At 49.3% G+C, this 18,589-nt stretch overlaps 1 protein-coding gene across 1 annotated transcript; it reads right to left on the minus strand.

Annotated features, from left to right (window-relative positions):
• Positions 1-13,156: 13,156 nt before the first annotated feature.
• LOC135816534 (uncharacterized protein K02A2.6-like) lies at positions 13,157-17,206 on the minus strand. The gene has a single exon (XM_065329730.1). It carries the CDS (start codon positions 17,204-17,206, stop codon positions 13,157-13,159), a length of 4,050 nt encoding a protein of 1,349 aa, XP_065185802.1.
• Between the last annotated feature and the right edge of the window lie 1,383 nt (positions 17,207-18,589).

The following is an 18,589-nucleotide window of genomic DNA, read 5'->3' on the forward strand; positions in this document are numbered from 1 at the left end:
GCACAGGGGGTGGGTTCTTGCGCGGTCGGCCACGCTTCGGCCGCTTGGATTTAGCTGCATCCGGTAGAATATGCAGCGGTACTTGCTGTTTGATACGTGCGGTCAGGTGTTGAAGGGTCCTACCAACGTACCGGCTACCACAATTCCACAATTCCCGGCTACCACAGAGCACTATATAAGTGGTGCTCTTCAGGCACAATCTTCCTCAGCCTACTCAAGCTCAACTGATGAGGGGTGAATTCCCCGAAACACTGTGTATTGAGCAGGGAGTGGTGCTTTCTTGCAGGTTTGCCGAGTCGAAGGTTCGATGGACTTTTCGTGTGATCTGGATGGCAGTCGTGAGTCAGTCAAGTGTCAAGTAAAGTCGGCGGAATAGCGCGAGCTCCGGTGTGGGGAGCAAACCCTTTATTATTATTATTATTATTATTATGGAGTTGGCTTTATTTCACTCACGTTGTCATGACATGAGGTAAGAACCCCATCACCGGGCCAAAAGAGACCAAGGGTAATGAGAGAAAAAAAATAGATAAATGGCCAACGCAATGAAGACCGAAGCAAAAAGGATTGTAAAAACCAAAGCAAAAATATTGAAAGCCGACGCAGAAACTGAGAGACGGACAGAAATAAGCAGTACGATGGAGGATGCCAGGACATATTCGAATACAAAAAGAGTAATCACAAAAATGGACTACCAGTACAGGAATAGACCTGTAGAAATAGAGGAAGAGATGAATGCCGGACATACTCAAATGGCAAGAGAAAAATCAGGCTGTGAGAACCGTCATACTGCACATTCATGGATGTCAAAGCAAATGCGGTATTGGAGGTTTATACAGACTAGCTCTACCCGTAACATGAGGAGCCTAATGCGGAATGCCAAGAACCGACTTGACGATGTTCAGCGTGCCAAGGATAGCACATTGCTGAGCCCTTTCAATGCGCAGAGTGCCTGCCAATGCCAACACAAAGTGTGACAGGGACACACCAGTCAGTCCACCAAGCGCCCCAACAACCAGGGGCACAACGCGGACATCATCCACATGCCAGATGCGCCGCAGCTCTTGGCAAAGGGGAGCGTACTTTGTTATTTTTTCGGCGATTTTTGTGGGCACATTCTGGTCCAGTGGAACACTGACATCCATCAGCAGCACCTGTGTGCTGGACCGCAACACCAGGTCTGGACGTTTGTGGCGCACTTGCGTATCCGTTGGGATATTGAACTCCCACAGGAGCTTCATGTCAGGATTTTCCGTGACAGGCACAAGATGATGCTTCAGCGGGTTGCTTCCCGGCTGACCCAGACCATGCCGCTTGCATAGTGCCCAATGCACCAACTTGACGAGCGTGTCATGCCGTTCGATATACAGTGTTTTGGCTAGGGCTGGGCAACAGGCCACAATGTGATCAACTGTTTCTCCGCGAGTGCCGCAAACTCGACAAATGTCCACAACGTCTCCCCGTCCAATGACCGTGACCTGATAGTGCCTGGTCGCAATGGCCTGATCCTGTACAGCCAGCAAGAGTCCCTCTGTCGCAGGCCTGATCGTTGGCGATTTCAGCCAGCGAAAACTCAAGCCCAGGTCCAAGCCAGCATCAGAAGCTCGTCTCCAGAACTGGCCATGGAGAGGCTTACCTTGGATAACGGCCAGGCACCGGAGAGCAACGGCCTTCTTGACAATGACTTTTGTGGCAGTCTCCAAGTCGGGTAGGTCAAGTTCACCCAGAAGTCTGGAGGCTTGACGTGTAACTGATTTTGACGGTGCCACATCATTGTCGTGATGGCGCTTAACAGCAGCCAACAGTGGCACGTTTGGGTGGGCTTGTAGGTACCGCGCCACCCGGACACGGGTTCTATCCAGGAGATCCCGGAATGATAGAATTCCTCGACCACCCATGTTATTATCTCTCCTTTATTCACTTCTTTCGAAGGCGATAAGCCAGACCCACCGGGAAATATTTCCATGGGTGGGACAGCAAAAAAGAAAGTGAAAAAACAAAAACAAAAATAAATAAATAAATAAATAAAACCTAAAAACCAAAGGGACAAGAACTAGTTGAAGGAAGAGGAAGAAAGGAAAGAAACTCAATCCGAACTCCAACATCAAAACAATAATAAAGAATTTGCAGCGACAGGCAAAATACATCAACCAATGAAGGGAGTAGTAACAAAGGAAATATCAGTCTTTATCAGTCGTTATTCAAGTCTCTTAGCTATTGAACATGCAAACGCAGCAGAGGCGCATCTACATGTTAAGGATAGTTCTTAGTATTTTAATCGAACCTTGTATAGCCTCCTGTTGCACAATAGCCAGGTCTCCTCCCTGCACAGTCCGAAGGCATTGAGGAGTCTCCCCCACCAAGCCTCCCAGGGCACCGACAACCACAGGGACCACGTCAACCTGGGTGAGGGACCAAATCCTCGAAATCTCCCGCTTCAAATCATAATATTTCGAGCGCTTTTCAGTCATTTTCTTATTGATGTTGTTCTCACCAGGAACGCTGATGTCTATAATGTAGGCGATGCGCTCCTTGTCATCAACAAGGAGCAGATCGGGCCTGTTTGCTGATAGTTTCAGGTCAGTTGGGACCGAATACTCCCAATAGAGGCGATACTGATCACTCTTGACCAATGCCTTGAGCTGGTGGTCGAATCGTGAAGCACCAGTAGGTAGATCTCGTGCTTTACACATTTCGAAGTGCACACACTTTACTATCCGGTTATGTCGTTCAATGTAACTGGTCCGAGCAAGAACTGGGCAGGCACTGACAATGTGGTCAATTGTTTCTAAGCTGCCCTTGCAAAGCCTGCAATTGGCATCAGTTCGAGCAATTGACTTCATTATGGCGTATTGGTAATTTTTCGTTTTGAGGGATTGGTCTTGTGCTGCCATAATCATGCCTTCAGTTGAAGGTTTCAGTGTCCTTGATTTCAACCACATGAAGGTAAGCTCCTTATCTAGGCGATTCTCCTCCAATCGGCTCCAATATCTCCCATGCAGCGGCATAGTGGAAAGTGTTTTGGATTTTCGCTCAGCGCACGCTTGTTTAATGGTATGCTTATTGGGTAAAGCTGGTCCAGCTGCTGGCAGATCCAAACTCGACAGGAACTTAGCGGCCTTTGCAGTTATTGAGTGACTTTTTGTTGTAGGTTTTTGTTGATGATACTGATAAAGCAGGCTTATTCTGTCTATTGGGCTGGTACTCATGTAGCGGGCCAGGCCACACATGCTCCGGCCGTGCATATCCTCACAAGAGACCAAGCCCCGGCCTCCATCTCCCCTCTTCATGTAGAGCCTGTTGACTGAGGCTTTGGGGTGGTGAAATCCAGACGCAGTCAAGGCTGATCTTGTCGCTCGATCTGTGGTCTTGATTTCAGCCTCGGTCCAATTTACGATTCCATAACTATATGTCATAACAGGCAGAGCATACGTATTGATGGCCTTGATCATGTTTCGCGCATTCAATCCACTGTTAAGAAGCAAATACAATCTCTTTTTGTATTCTGCAGTGAGTTGCGTCTTGAGCTGCGGGTGAGGTATCATGGCTGCTTGCACTACTCCAAGGTACTTGTATGTTTCATTGAGTCGTAGCGACTCTGCAATGGTCTCATCGCCAACCTGGATAGAGCATCCTTCATCTGGTTTTCCTCTCCTGACGTGCAGCACGGCACACTTGGCCGGGTTGAGATTCATGCCGATGTCATCACCAACGCCACACACGGTAGACACGAGGGTAGTCACATCCTTTGTAGTTTTCCCGTAGAGTTTAATGTCGTCCATGTACCAAGAGTGATTGATAGACAACTTGGCGTCTCTGCAGCTGACTCTGTATCCCAAAGGCAATCGGTTGAGCTCAAAACTGATTGGGTTTAGCGCCAGGCAAAACAGTAACGGAGATAATGTGTCACCTTGAAATATGCCTCTTCTTATTGAAATGTTGCCGGTAGTGACCCTGCATCTTCCCTGGTCGCATATGTGCATTGTCGTTCTCCAGTTCTGCATGCTACGAGCAATAGTTGTGACCAAAGACGGGTGGAATCGATACATCGTCAAAGCATGTAGAATCCATTCATGCGACACACTATCAAACGCCTTTTTGAAGTCCAGGTATGCCATGACCAGATTTCGCCCTTTCGTATGGGCATCCTCCAGAATCATCTTATCCACCATCAGGTGCTCCTTGCAACCAAGACCAGCTGCTGCACAACCGCGCTGCTCCGTTGCAAGTATTTCATGTTGATTGATGTGCTGCCACATAATCTTCGATATGGCGGCGGTAAAGAGCTTGTACTGTATCGGAAGACACGTAATTGGTCTATAATCTTTGGGCATTGCCGAAGGTGGAGAAGTCTTAGGAAGGAGAGTTATTATTATTATTATTATTATTATTATTATTAAGCTTCCGTGGAGATAAAAATGTAATCAACGCAATAAATAGAGTAAGCTGCGCACTCAGTACAAACACCATAAGCAAAACTTGTTTTCATGTAAATAAAGAAGCTTGTTCCTAAACGTTTTCGTCGCCATCTCATCAGAGGATTACTGGCAAATCAACAAAAGCTCTTAACTCAATATATATACGCACAATGCAAGTAATAATTTAGACCCTAACTAGCGCGATAAAATGAGAGCTGAAAGAAACATTACACCATTCAACGATATCAGGTGACAACAGATGCGATAAATTCACCACTAGAAAGTTACCATGCAACCACAAACGAGAACTACTGATCTAAATTCACAAACAATTTCAACGTAAACAAATTCTTTTTCTGCCTACACAAAATCGGCTTAGTGGTAAAAATGTAAATAGACTCCAATACACGCAAATACCTTTGACTACGTGAACGAGACCAAACAGAAAAGCAATCATCAGCATAACTAGAACGACAATCACTATTCTGAACAAGATGGTTGGCGATAGAAGATTCATACACCCTAACAACGCTACTAGAACCAGTACATACTTTGGAATTACGTGACACTGTAACCGACCTGACATTCCTTGCCGCTACTGCCAATCCAGACGAGGCCGATGTAGATGTCAGTACCAAAGGCACGTCCGTTACTGGCACTGCCTGCTGCGATGATGCTCCCTTTGACGTTCCAATGGCTGTTGATGTTGATGAAGAGGAGGAGGGAGATGAGGAAGACGCTGACGACGACGATGACGACAACGACGGAGACGATAAAGACTCTGCTAACCTCGCCCTAGAGCGAGTCACTGGTCCCGCAGACACACCATCCGGTGGTTTCTTCGGTGGCCGGCCACGCTTTTTGCCACCGGAGGTGGACACACCGGATGACGGTACCAAGGAAGTCAAAGAAGACGAAACCGCAGATACCAACGATGATGACAGGATAGAAGGAAGAGACTCTTAAATTATCAGGGGCGGATCCAGGGGGGTGCGAAGGGTGCAAATGAACCCGTCAGGATTTTTCCAAAAAAAAAAAAAAAGTCAGGCCAGGCCCAGGCTCGCTGCGCGGATCCGCGGATGATTTGTGTGCAATCACGTGATCGTTCTGGACACGTGCTCGCGCCAGGGCTGCACATTTGGAATAGAACTTTTTTGGAACTGTTACTTTTTCACCGGCAACAAACTCACTTCAAAGTTCTTTACTTTTGACGTTGCATGTTTCAGTTGTCGTGTTAGCTTCTTTCAAATTCTCACTGCTTGTTCCGACTCCGTTTCCGTGCATGCTGAGCGGAGATGTCGGACACAGCTGGTGGACCAGCTGGTGAGACCATGGAGCCTGCTGCTAAGCGTCGTTGTGACTCGGAGCCATCATCCTTTTGACATTGGGCGATTTGCTGGATTGATGGAGAATGCCAGCAATGATGAAATCAAGTCGCTCCTAACGTTAGATAATGTTTGGAAGCCTTCGAACCGCATGGACTGCCCATCGACATCTGGAAGACGTTTTCAGCTCTCGTGGATTGAAACTTATCCGTGGCTGGCGTACTCCAAGGAAGTGGATGGTGCGTTCTGCATCTGGTGCGTCTGGTGCGTTATATACACATAGTACTCATCTTGGTGCTATGTGTAATTATGATATTATACAGTAACACACATAACATACTATGTCTTTGGTTTACTACTGCAAAAGAAAATAATTATGCAAGTTTCATCCTTGCACCCCTCAGCTTTGTGGTCTGGATCCGCCCCTGAATTATCACATCTTATTTACAACTTCGAGTGCCGGCAATGTGAGAGCCGGTATGTGGGTAGGACCCTTCAGCACCTGGAGGCACGGATCCACCAGCATGTGCCTCTTCACGTTATGCCTGTTGAGGCACGGTCGTCAAGGCCTAGACGAGGTCGTCCCCCAAAGATTGGTACTGCGACTGGAGGTGCACCCTCGCTGGGGACGGAATCAACTGGGGTGTCGTTGTCTTCTTCGTCGGCATCGGCTTGTTCGTCATTGCCTTCGTCTTTACCGTCTCTTCCTTCTATCCTGTCATCATCGTTGGTATCTGCGGTTTCGTCTTCTTTGACTTCCTTGGTACCGTCATCCGGTGTGTCCACCTCCGGTGGCAAAAAGCGTGGCCGGCCACCGAAGAAACCACCGGATGGTGTGTCTGCGGGACCAGTGACTCGCTCTAGGGCGAGGTTAGCAGAGTCTTTGTCGTCTCCGTCGTTGTCGTCATCGTCGTCGTCAGCGTCTTCCTCATCTCCCTCCTCCTCTTCATCAACATCAACAGCCATTGGAACGTCAAAGGGAGCATCATCGCAGCAGGCAGTGCCAGTAACGGACGTGCCTTTGGTACTGACATCTACATCGGCCTCGTCTGGATTGGCAGTAGCGGCAAGGAATGTCAGGTCGGTTACAGTGTCACGTAATTCCAAAGTATGTACTGGTTCTAGTAGCGTTGTTAGGGTGTATGAATCTTCTATCGCCAACCATCTTGTTCAGAATAGTGATTGTCGTTCTAGTTATGCTGATGATTGCTTTTCTGTTTGGTCTCGTTCACGTAGTCAAAGGTATTTGCGTGTATTGGAGTCTATTTACATTTTTACCACTAAGCCGATTTTGTGTAGGCAGAAAAAGAATTTGTTTACGTTGAAATTGTTTGTGAATTTAGATCAGTAGTTCTCGTTTGTGGTTGCATGGTAACTTTCTAGTGGTGAATTTATCGCATCTGTTGTCACCTGATATCGTTGAATGGTGTAATGTTTTTTTCAGCTCTCATTTTATCGCGCTAGTTAGGGTCTAAATTATTACTTGCATTGTGCGTATATATATTGAGTTAAGAGCTTTTGTTGATTTGCCAGTAATCCTCTGATGAGATGGCGACGAAAACGTTTAGGAACAAGCTTCTTTATTTACATGAAAACAAGTTTTGCTTATGGTGTTTGTACTGAGTGCGCAGCTTACTCTATTTATTGCGTTGATTATTATTATTATTATTATTATTATTATTATTATTATTATTATTATTATTACGAAGTAGTGGTTGCGACTTCGGCGACGATTTGTAAGAAAGGTCTGCTCCCCACACCGGAGCTCGCGCTTTTCCGCCGACTTTACTTGACACTTGACTGACTCACGACTGCCATCCAGAGCACACGAGAAGTCCATCGAACCTTCGACTCGGCAAACCTGCAAGAAAGCACCACTCCCTGCTCAATACACAGTGTTTCGGGGAATTCACCCCTCATCAGTTGAGCTTGAGTAGGCTGAGGAAGATTGTGCCTGAAGAGCACCACTTATATAGTGCTCTCCAGGCACAAACATCACCAGGGATACAAACTTACAGAGACGCTCCGCTTCCAGCGCGACAAACACCTCGTGAACACCAGATAGCAGCGTGAGTCAGTGTCGCTCCTGGACGGTGAGACAGACGTCGAGGACCCTCGGTCATTCGCAACGCTGTCACCTCCAAACCAACTAGTCGCAAGCCAGCGCTGGGCGCAACAGTACGAAGTAGTGGTTGCGACTTCGGCGATGATTTGTAAGAAAGGTTTGCTCCCCACACCGGGTGAATTCCCCGAAACACTGTGTATTGAGCAGGGAGTGGTGCTTTCTTGCAGGTTTGCCGAGTCGAAGGTTCGATGGACTTCTCGTGTGCTCTGGATGGCAGTCGTGAATCAGTCAAGTGTCAAGTAAAGTCGGCGGAAAAGCGCGAGCTCCGGTGTGGGGAGCAAACCTTTCTTACAAATCATCGCCGAAGTCGCAACCACTACTTCGTACTGTTGCGCCCAGCGCGGGCTTGCGACTAGTTGGTTTGGAGGTGACAGCGTTGCGAATGACCGAGGGTCCTCGACGTCTGTCTCACCGTCCAGGAGCGACACTGACTCACGCTGCTATCTGGTGTTCACGAGGTGTTTGTCGCGCTGGAAGCGGAGCGTCTCTGTAAGTTTGTATCCCTGGTGATGTTTGTGCCTGGAGAGCACTATATAAGTGGTGCTCTTCAGGCACAATCTTCCTCAGCCTACTCAAGCTCAACTGATGAGGGGTGAATTCCCCGAAACACTGTGTATTGAGCAGGGAGTGGTGCTTTCTTGCAGGTTTGCCGAGTCGAAGGTTCGATGGACTTCTCGTGTGCTCTGGATGGCAGTCGTGAGTCAGTCAAGTGTCAAGTAAAGTCGGCGGAAAAGCGCGAGCTCCGGTGTGGGGAGCAAACCTTTCTTACAAATCATCGCCGAAGTCGCAACCACTACTTCGTACTGTTGCGCCCAGCGCGGGCTTGCGACTAGTTGGTTTGGAGGTGACAGCGTTGCAAATGACCGAGGGTCCTCGACGTCTGTCTCACCGTCCAGGAGCGACACTGACTCACGCTGCTATCTGGTGTTCACGAGGTGTTTGTCGCGCTGGAAGCGGAGCGTCTCTGTAAGTTTGTATCCCTGGTGATGTTTGTGCCTGGAGAGCACTATATAAGTGGTGCTCTTCAGGCACAATCTTCCTCAGCCTACTCAAGCTCAACTGATGAGGGGTGAATTCCCCGAAACACTGTGTATTGAGCAGGGAGTGGTGCTTTCTTGCAGGTTTGCCGAGTCGAAGGTTCGATGGACTTCTCGTGTGCTCTGGATGGCAGTCGTGAGTCAGTCAAGTGTCAAGTAAAGTCGGCGGAAAAGCGCGAGCTCCGGTGTGGGGAGCAAACCTTTCTTACAAATCATCGCCGAAGTCGCAACCACTACTTCGTACTGTTGCGCCCAGCGCGGGCTTGCGACTAGTTGGTTTGGAGGTGACAGCGTTGCGAATGACCGAGGGTCCTCGACGTCTGTCTCACCGTCCAGGAGCGACACTGACTCACGCTGCTATCTGGTGTTCACGAGGTGTTTGTCGCGCTGGAAGCGGAGCGTCTCTGTAAGTTTGTATCCCTGGTGATGTTTGTGCCTGGAGAGCACTATATAAGTGGTGCTCTTCAGGCACAATCTTCCTCAGCCTACTCAAGCTCAACTGATGAGGGGTGAATTCCCCGAAACACTGTGTATTGAGCAGGGAGTGGTGCTTTCTTGCAGGTTTGCCGAGTCGAAGGTTCGATGGACTTCTCGTGTGCTCTGGATGGCAGTCGTGAGTCAGTCAAGTGTCAAGTAAAGTCGGCGGAAAAGCGCGAGCTCCGGTGTGGGGAGCAAACCTTTCTTACAAATCATCGCCGAAGTCGCAACCACTACTTCGTACTGTTGCGCCCAGCGCGGGCTTGCGACTAGTTGGTTTGGAGGTGACAGCGTTGCGAATGACCGAGGGTCCTCGACGTCTGTCTCACCGTCCAGGAGCGACACTGACTCACGCTGCTATCTGGTGTTCACGAGGTGTTTGTCGCGCTGGAAGCGGAGCGTCTCTGTAAGTTTGTATCCCTGGTGATGTTTGTGCCTGGAGAGCACTATATAAGTGGTGCTCTTCAGGCACAATCTTCCTCAGCCTACTCAAGCTCAACTGATGAGGGGTGAATTCCCCGAAACACTGTGTATTGAGCAGGGAGTGGTGCTTTCTTGCAGGTTTGCCGAGTCGAAGGTTCGATGGACTTCTCGTGTGCTCTGGATGGCAGTCGTGAGTCAGTCAAGTGTCAAGTAAAGTCGGCGGAAAAGCGCGAGCTCCGGTGTGGGGAGCAAACCTTTATTATTATTATTATGACGACTTTATTCACTCCCAAAGCAGAAAAAGAAACTTGAAAGGAGGCATGAAGCACAGCACCGGGATCCATATGACCCAAGGGTGAAGCACCAATCAATGAAGATAAAAGAAAATCCTGAACAGAATTTTGATAAACTTCATGAGAGAAAAAATCAACTATACCAACTTCGATACTCACATAAAATCGCAGTCATGTATAACAGAACTACTCAAGTAGTAAACACCAAGCATGCTGCACATGGGACACTCCAAGCAAGACAAACTCAGACGAGATAAAACGGCATATGCAGAGAAAGAAAATACATGACTGGGGGCATATGGCAGAAATTCACGCCTCTCGGCTCGTCACACAGCACATGATGCACCACAATCATAAAACACACAGACTGAGACACATCGAGACATTACGGGCAGGCTAACATAAGGTCAACCGACCGTTCCGACCATGCCACTCTCCCATCCATGACCAGTCACCGACCGCACAATTATTATTATTATTATTATTTGGAAAGGATTGGGAGAACTTCAAATTCAAAGGATCAGTCGGGGAAGTGAACTGCCTGAAAAGAGAAAAAACGCCAGACCCACCAGGACTCGAACCTGGGACCCTGCTTGTCATGAGCAATGCTCTAACCACTGAGCCATGGGACCAGGCTGAACCTAGAAGGCGCTGACAGGTCTTTCACTCCAAAGGCAGCTCACAACACGTGCCACACATACTGATGGCACTTGGGTCTTTTTCCCTCCCCCAGGGGACCAACCACGGTCAGTTTCTGGAAACTACCAGAGGTGAAAGAAAGTGATTTAATTTGGAAAGGATTGGGAGAACTTCAAATTCAAAGGATAGTCGGGGAAGTGAACTGCCTGAAAAGAGAAAAAACGCCAGACCCGCCAGGACTCAAACCTGGGACCCTGCTTGTCATGAGCAATTGTTGTGAGCTGCCTTTGGAGTGAAAGACCTGTCAGCGCCTTCTAGGTTCAGCCTGGTCCCATGGCTCAGTGGTTAGAGCATTGCTCATGACAAGCAGGGTCCCAGGTTCGAGTCCTGGTGGGTCTGGCGTTTTTTCTCTTTTCAGGCAGTTCACTTCCCCGACTGATCCTTTGAATTTGAAGTTCTCCCAATCCTTTCCAAATTAAATCACTTTCTTTCACCTCTGGTAGTTTCCAGAAACTGACCGTGGTTGGTCCCCTGGGGGAGGGAAAAAGACCCAAGTGCCATCAGTATGTGTGGCACGTGTTGTGAGCTGCCTTTGGAGTGAAAGACCTGTCAGCGCCTTCTAGGTTCAGCCTGGTCCCATGGCTCAGTGGTTAGAGCATTGCTCATGACAAGCAGGGTCCCAGGTTCGAGTCCTGGTGGGTCTGGCGTTTTTTCTCTTTTCAGGCAGTTCACTTCCCCGACTGATCCTTTGAATTTGAAGTTCTCCCAATCCTTTCCAAATTAAATCACTTTCTTTCACCTCTGGTAGTTTCCAGAAACTGACCGTGGTTGGTCCCCTGGGGGAGGGAAAAAGACCCAAGTGCCATCAGTATGTGTGGCACGTGTTGTGAGCTGCCTTTGGAGTGAAAGACCTGTCAGCGCCTTCTAGGTTCAGCCTGGTCCCATGGCTCAGTGGTTAGAGCATTGCTCATGACAAGCAGGGTCCCAGGTTCGAGTCCTAGTGGGTCTGGCGTTTTTTCTCTTTTCAGGCAGTTCACTTCCCCGACTGATCCTTTGAATTTGAAGTTCTCCCAATCCTTTCCAAATTAAATCACTTTCTTTCACCTCTGGTAGTTTCCAGAAACTGACCGTGGTTGGTCCCCTGGGGGAGGGAAAAAGACCCAAGTGCCATCAGTATGTGTGGCACGTGTTGTGAGCTGCCTTTGGAGTGAAAGACCTGTCAGCGCCTTCTAGGTTCAGCCTGGTCCCATGGCTCAGTGGTTAGAGCATTGCTCATGACAAGCAGGGTCCCAGGTTCGAGTCCTGGTGGGTCTGGCGTTTTTTCTCTTTTCAGGCAGTTCACTTCCCCGACTGATCCTTTGAATTAGTATTATTATTATTATTATTATTATTAACTGGTTTGAGGGAAAGAGACAAACGGGAAAAGTCTGAAGAAAAAATTGACTGTCACCACCAGGACTCGAACCAGGGACCCTCGCTTGTAGCCAGCGATGCTCTAACCACTGAGATATGGTGTAGGCGTCATCCCAGCAGAGGCCGTTCAACATTTTCTTCAGACTTCGTAACTCACACTTCCTGTGAATCCACACAGGCGGGTGGGACGCAGCCCTCACTGTAACCCACACACCTCACGTACAAACTAGCATTATTATTATTATTTTTATTCTTCTTTTACTAGGGAATTCCCAGGCGTCAGCGCCTTTTTACAGGGAACCCTAGGTATGATTTGATGGATGAGCGAAATTCAGCTGGTGAGCTAGACATGTGGCGGCCCGGTGGAAGTGTATTCCACCTGGCAGCGCCCAAAATGACGGCTTTGAGCAGCAAAGCCAAGTTAGCCCACGCATGCACGTGTTTTGTCACGGTTCTTCACGCGGCACATGAATAAAAAATATTTTTTCCGAAAATGGTGGATGAAAAAATATATCTTGCGTGGCCGCTTTGCCCTGCCTCGTGTCAGCAAAGTGTTATATTCGCCAGAATATGATCGACAGAGAACTACATGAGCAAGAGCACAATATATTACAACTATACTTCAGAACGACAAGCAAGGACTATTCGAAATCAGGAAACGAATAACTGACATAGCTGACAGAGTAGACTACGCGCTCTACTTCAAACACTACGCATAACGTACACATGGCAAAGCAGTTGACAACAGTGTACAAGGCATGCATGTATAATGTGGAGTACACACAGAGCAGCGTATGGCGTACAGATCATGTACAGACAGACTATGGATTCAAACATAACACTCCTCCTCCTTTAGATAAGAAACGCCGTGAGGAATAGAATGTTGTTCATACTAAAACAAAAAAGAACTACTGCGTTGCAACAGGGAACACAGTAAAGGTAAAGCTCACAGAACAATTAACAAAACGGAATGAGCTGTGCTAGAATCATGACAGGACTGTTAGTGTCATCACAATTCTTCAATCAAGCGTTGACGGGGACGATGCTGTCTGGAGGATCGGCGCGGCGAATGTGCTGGCTTAGCCTCAGACGATGTGGATAGGGGTTGAGCTACTTCGATGTCTGCATCGGGCTCAAATGCTGGCTCGACAGCTGGTACAGCGGGAGCGGGTTCTGCTGGTGCACTGACTGGTGCAGGTACGGTAGAAGGCTGGCGGAACTCAACGGCCGGTTGCGGTTGCAGTTCAATTTGTTCAGTCTCCTCTTCCCTCTCAGATTCTGCCATACGAAGGTGGTCAGAATGTACATGTCGCGTCTGTTCACCGGTACGAACGATGTACGATAGCGGACCAAGCCGCTCGGCGATAGTTCCGTGAATCCACTTTGGACCATTGCCATTACGAGTGTTGAGTACTGCTACAGCATCGCCGGGAGTGTAGTCTCTCTTCGTTGATGACGCTGTAGTCTGACGCTGACGCTGGGAACTACTGAAATTGGGCTTCAGCAGGGAGAACTTGACGTTTGGCGATTTCTTGAACACCAAGCTTGCAGGCGTGACTTGTGTTGTTGAATGTGGCGTGTTGCGGTACGCGAACACAAAACGGTGGAGCTGGGTGCCGGCTGACACGTTGTCCGGGCGAGTACGTAGCGCCTTCTTTAACTCTTGGACACAACGTTCTACTTGTCCATTGGACGCAGGATGGTATGGCGGCGTGCACTTATGGCTGATTCCGTTCTCCAAACAGAATTGTCGGAACAGGTGCGACGTGAACTGCGGACCGTTGTCGCTGACCAGTGTCTTCGGGATGCCGTACGTAGATAAGAACGACAGTAGGCACTCCAGGGTCTGGTGGGTTGTCGTAGAAGACATCTTGTAGACGCTGAGCCATTTTGAATAGGCGTCTACAAGCAGAAAGTAGTGCTGGCCGTCGTGCTCGGCGAAGTCGACATGCACTCTTTCAAAGGGCTCGGAGGGATAGATCCAGGGATGCGGTGCTTCCTTGGGCGGAGCGTTAGCGGTGTCTTGGCACTGACGACATGACGTGGCTAGATGCTTGATGTCATCATCAATGCCTGGCCACCAGAAGAAACTGCGTGCGACGGACTTCATTCGCACAATGCCAAGGTGCACACTGTGCAGCTCCTGCAGCAGCGCGCGGCGAAGTTGCACAGGGATTACGGTACGATGGCCTCTCACCAAACAACCAGACTCGATCGTCAGCTCGTTGCGGCATCGGCGGTAGGCTTGAAGATCGTCGGGGGTGTCGGCGGGCCAACCGAATTGAAGGTACTGCATGATGCGCGAGATAACGGCATCGTCTTTGCTGGCTGCGGCAACATCAGCAGCAGAGACAGGTAGAGACTCACATGGATCACGGGCATGCTGGAGAACGGCGTTCACAACGGTTGCTTCTTGCTGCTCGGACAGCTTCAATGGCAGGCGGGATAAGCAGTCAGCGATGACGTTAGCGGTGCCACTGATATGCTCAATCTGGTACTCATACTCACTGAGAATTACTGCCCAACGCTGTAACCGGGAAACGGCTGTTGCTGGCATGTCGGAGTGCGGTCCAAAGATACGCAGCAGCGGCTTATGGTCAGTGCGGAGTACGAACGGACGACCATACAAATACATGTGAAGACGTTTCACTGCGAACACAATTGCTAGAGCTTCACGCTCGATCTGGCTGTAGTGCGATTCGGCAGAACTCAAAGCTCGGGATACGAAGCACACAGGACGTCGGCTGCCAGTATCATCTTCTTGCAGCAGACAGGCACCGAGGCCATACGGAGAAGCGTCACACTCGACAATGACTTTGCGGTTGATGTCGAAGTGGGCAAGAATGGGTGCATCAGCCATCAGATTCTTGACCTTCTCGAATGACTCTTGACATTCAGACGACCAGTCCCAGGGTGCGTCTTTCACGAGAAGCTGTCGTAGCGGTTGCAGTACATCTGAGATAGATGGCACGAAACGGCTGTAGAACATCACTAGACCGATGAACGACTGCAGAGCTGTTTGGTCTTTCGGTGGTGGTGCGTCGACAATGGCAGCAACCTTGTCGCCATTGGTTTGAATGCCTTCGCCTGAGACAGTGAAACCGAGATAGCGGACCTGGTCAACGCTGAGCACACACTTCTCGAGACGTAGACGTACACCAAATTCGGCAAGTCGCTCCAGTACTTGACGTAGGCGTTCATCGTGCTCGGCTGGGGTTGCTCCGGTGATGAGGATGTCGTCATAGAAACAAACCACACCGGGGATGCCTTGCAGGATCTGATCCATGGTTTGTTGCCAGATTGCCGGGGCACTTGCAACACCAAACGGCAGACGGTTGAATGCATAGAGACCGCGATGCGTGGCAATGACGCAATACTTCTGGCTTGCTTCGGATAGCGGCAGCTGTGCGTATGCCTGGCTGAGATCAAGCGTGCTGAACATTGACCCACCGGCAAGACGTGACAACAGATCATTCGGATTAGGTATTGGATGCTGACGTGGATCGATGTGCCGGTTGATCGTGACCTTGAAGTCGGCACAAAGGCGAATGTCACCGTTCTTTTTGCTGACTATCACTAGTGGCGAGGCCCACTCAGCTGACTTGACTGGACGTATGATACCTTCACCCTCCAGACGGTCGAGCTCACGCTCCACGGCAGGACGCAGAGCATACGGAACGGGACGAGCTGAACAACAGCGAGGGGTCGCTCCCTCCTTCAAGTGGATCTCAGCTTGGTGGTCCTTGACCGTACCGAGGCCAGTTCCAAATACCGCCGGAAACTCATTCTTGAAGTCAGCCTCTGTGCTCGACACTGAGTTGATGCGGAACAATGATGGCCAGTCGAGACGAAGACGGTGCAACCAGTTACGCCCGAGCAGGGGATGGCTACCGCCCTTCACAACCACAATGGTGTCTGTGATGGATTGCTCACCGTACGCTACTTCAACAATCGTCTCTCCTACCACTGGTAGCGAACTGCCATCATAGGTGGTGAGTTGCAGCTGGGACGCCGCAAGCGGAACATCACTCCAGGACTGTTCCCACACGTGTTCAGGTACTAGAGTGACTTTCGCGCCTGTGTCCACTTCCATTCTCAGCGGCCGTTCGTTGACGAACACGGACACAAACAGCGAGTCTGACTCGTTCAGCGGAGACGTGACTTTCCCAATAGCGTAGGACTCATGCTGGACAGGCTTCTGCTGAGATGCTGGTGCGCTGTGTGCTGAAGGTGCACTAACGACTTGATGTGTACCACCTCCTCTTCCTCTCCTTCCAGTCTTGGACGACCTGGATGTCACTGGTTTCCGACACTTGCGCTTGTAGTGACCTTTCTTGTGGCAATTCAGACACTCCTTGCCACGTGCAGGGCAGTTAGCAGACTCCGCTGTGTGATCCGAAAGACCACAGTTGCTACACTCTGCTCCGGGTGGACCACCTGAATGCGTTGGTGTCCTAGTGCCCGTAGTGGAGGATACCAGACGGACAGGAGCTGGAGCACTGCGCGATTGTGACATTCCTCGAGCGCTGAGTTCAGTTGCCTCGAACTGTCTGGACAACTCCAGAGCATCCTTGAGCTTGAGAGTGCCTTGTTTCTCCAGAAACTTTCGGCGTAGACGATCATCGATGCACTTCTCTACAAGCTGGTCACACACTTGCTCGTCCTGGTCAGCAAACGAACAGAGCTTTGCTTGTTGAACCAAACGGTTGCCAAACTGAGCTACTGTCTCTGTCTCCATTTGCGCCAATCGGCGGAAAGTATGTCGTTCGAACATTACATTCGGAGTGTACTGAAAGTACGAATCCAACATAGTGACTACTTTGTCGTAAGAATTTTGGACAGAACCATCCGTCGGAGCTGGAGGTTCCGGGAGCGTGTCAAACACGTCCTGTACAGCGGGACCAACAAGATGTAACAGCTTTGCTTTCGACCGTGTCGAATCGGTGATATCCTCTGCAGCAAGGTAGTATTGAAAACTGCGTTTCCACTTCGCCCAGCGAATGGATACATCTTGAGCAGGGCCCGTAGGATCGAACTGAGGTACTGGGCGTTCTGCCATTGCGGATTACAAAAAACTATCTTCGTCGCCAGTGTTATATTCGCCAGAATATGATCGACAGAGAACTACATGAGCAAGAGCACAATATATTACAACTATACTTCAGAACGACAAGCAAGGACTATTCGAAATCAGGAAACGAATAACTGACATAGCTGACAGAGTAGACTACGCGCTCTACTTCAAACACTACGCATAACGTACACATGGCAAAGCAGTTGACAACAGTGTACAAGGCATGCATGTATAATGTGGAGTACACACAGAGCAGCGTATGGCGTACAGATCATGTACAGACAGACTATGGATTCAAACATAACACAAAGCAACTTCCTTGTCAACAATTTCTGTCATCCAGTTAGCCAAAGTGACTCAAGGTTGTGTTTTCTCCGTTTTCTCCTTTGTCTCTCCGCCAAGCTGTACAAGAGTATTAGTTGTGCTAGTCTGCGTAGACAAGCGCTGACTCGTGTGAGCTGGAAGCGCTTGAAAATTCACAACTTCAAACAGCGATCGATCGCGCTTGGTTGAAATATTTATTTCTTGCGTGGGCAGATAGAGTAGCTCATGATCGCAGTAGTGAATTTCCTGGAGTTCATGAGGCCAAGCAAGAACTACTCGAAGCAGAGGACCAGTTATTTAGGCCTCGACATGGCGAGTGGCGTTGACGCCAACTCAGAAATGGCTGTGATTACCTGTCAAAAAATCTAGCCAAAGAAGTAGACAAGGAGCAGAGGCATTTACATGGACAACGTACGATGGTGGTTTGCAACATGCTACTAATGCTGGAGCGACGTTGAGTGCAGGGACGATCGTTGATCATCTACGTATCAGGTGTGGTTGTCAAACGCTTGTGGCCTTTGATGTGGATATGAAGATTTTATGCCCACTGTGCGTTCGTTATGCACCACATCTGCTGTGCACGTGGCATTACCCTCTCTCAGGGAGAAATCATCAACCCAGTCATTCTGGGTAAAACTATTCCTGATAGCTGTGCAGGCCAGCACAAGAACCAGTACGCTGCACTTAACAAGGTGCTTATGTTCGTGTGCTTGATGGTCAATGGAATGAGTTCAACTGAAAGCAACGGTTCCGCAGGTCTTCGACAACCTCAGCAAGGTGGTCGGCCCAGCAACAGTGGTGACGGTACTTGGCATAGAAGTCGACAGCGAGGACCAGGTGATGCGGCTACCTGGCAAGAAGTTATTTGCCTTTCTAGCGGCTTTGAGTGAGTAGTCCACGCGCACTAGCTACACAACGCGGGAACTGCTGTCGCTGATCGGAACCTTGTCCTTGCCGCAAAGGTGGTTCCTCCTGGCAGGACCTTCATCTGTCAACTCCTGTATCTTAGCTGGACAACTCTCTCAGTCTCTTCAGTCAGTAGTC

Source organism: Sycon ciliatum, chromosome 5, assembly GCF_964019385.1.
Source record: "Sycon ciliatum chromosome 5, ocSycCili1.1, whole genome shotgun sequence".
NCBI classification, from domain to species: Eukaryota; Metazoa; Porifera; class Calcarea; order Leucosolenida; family Sycettidae; genus Sycon; species Sycon ciliatum.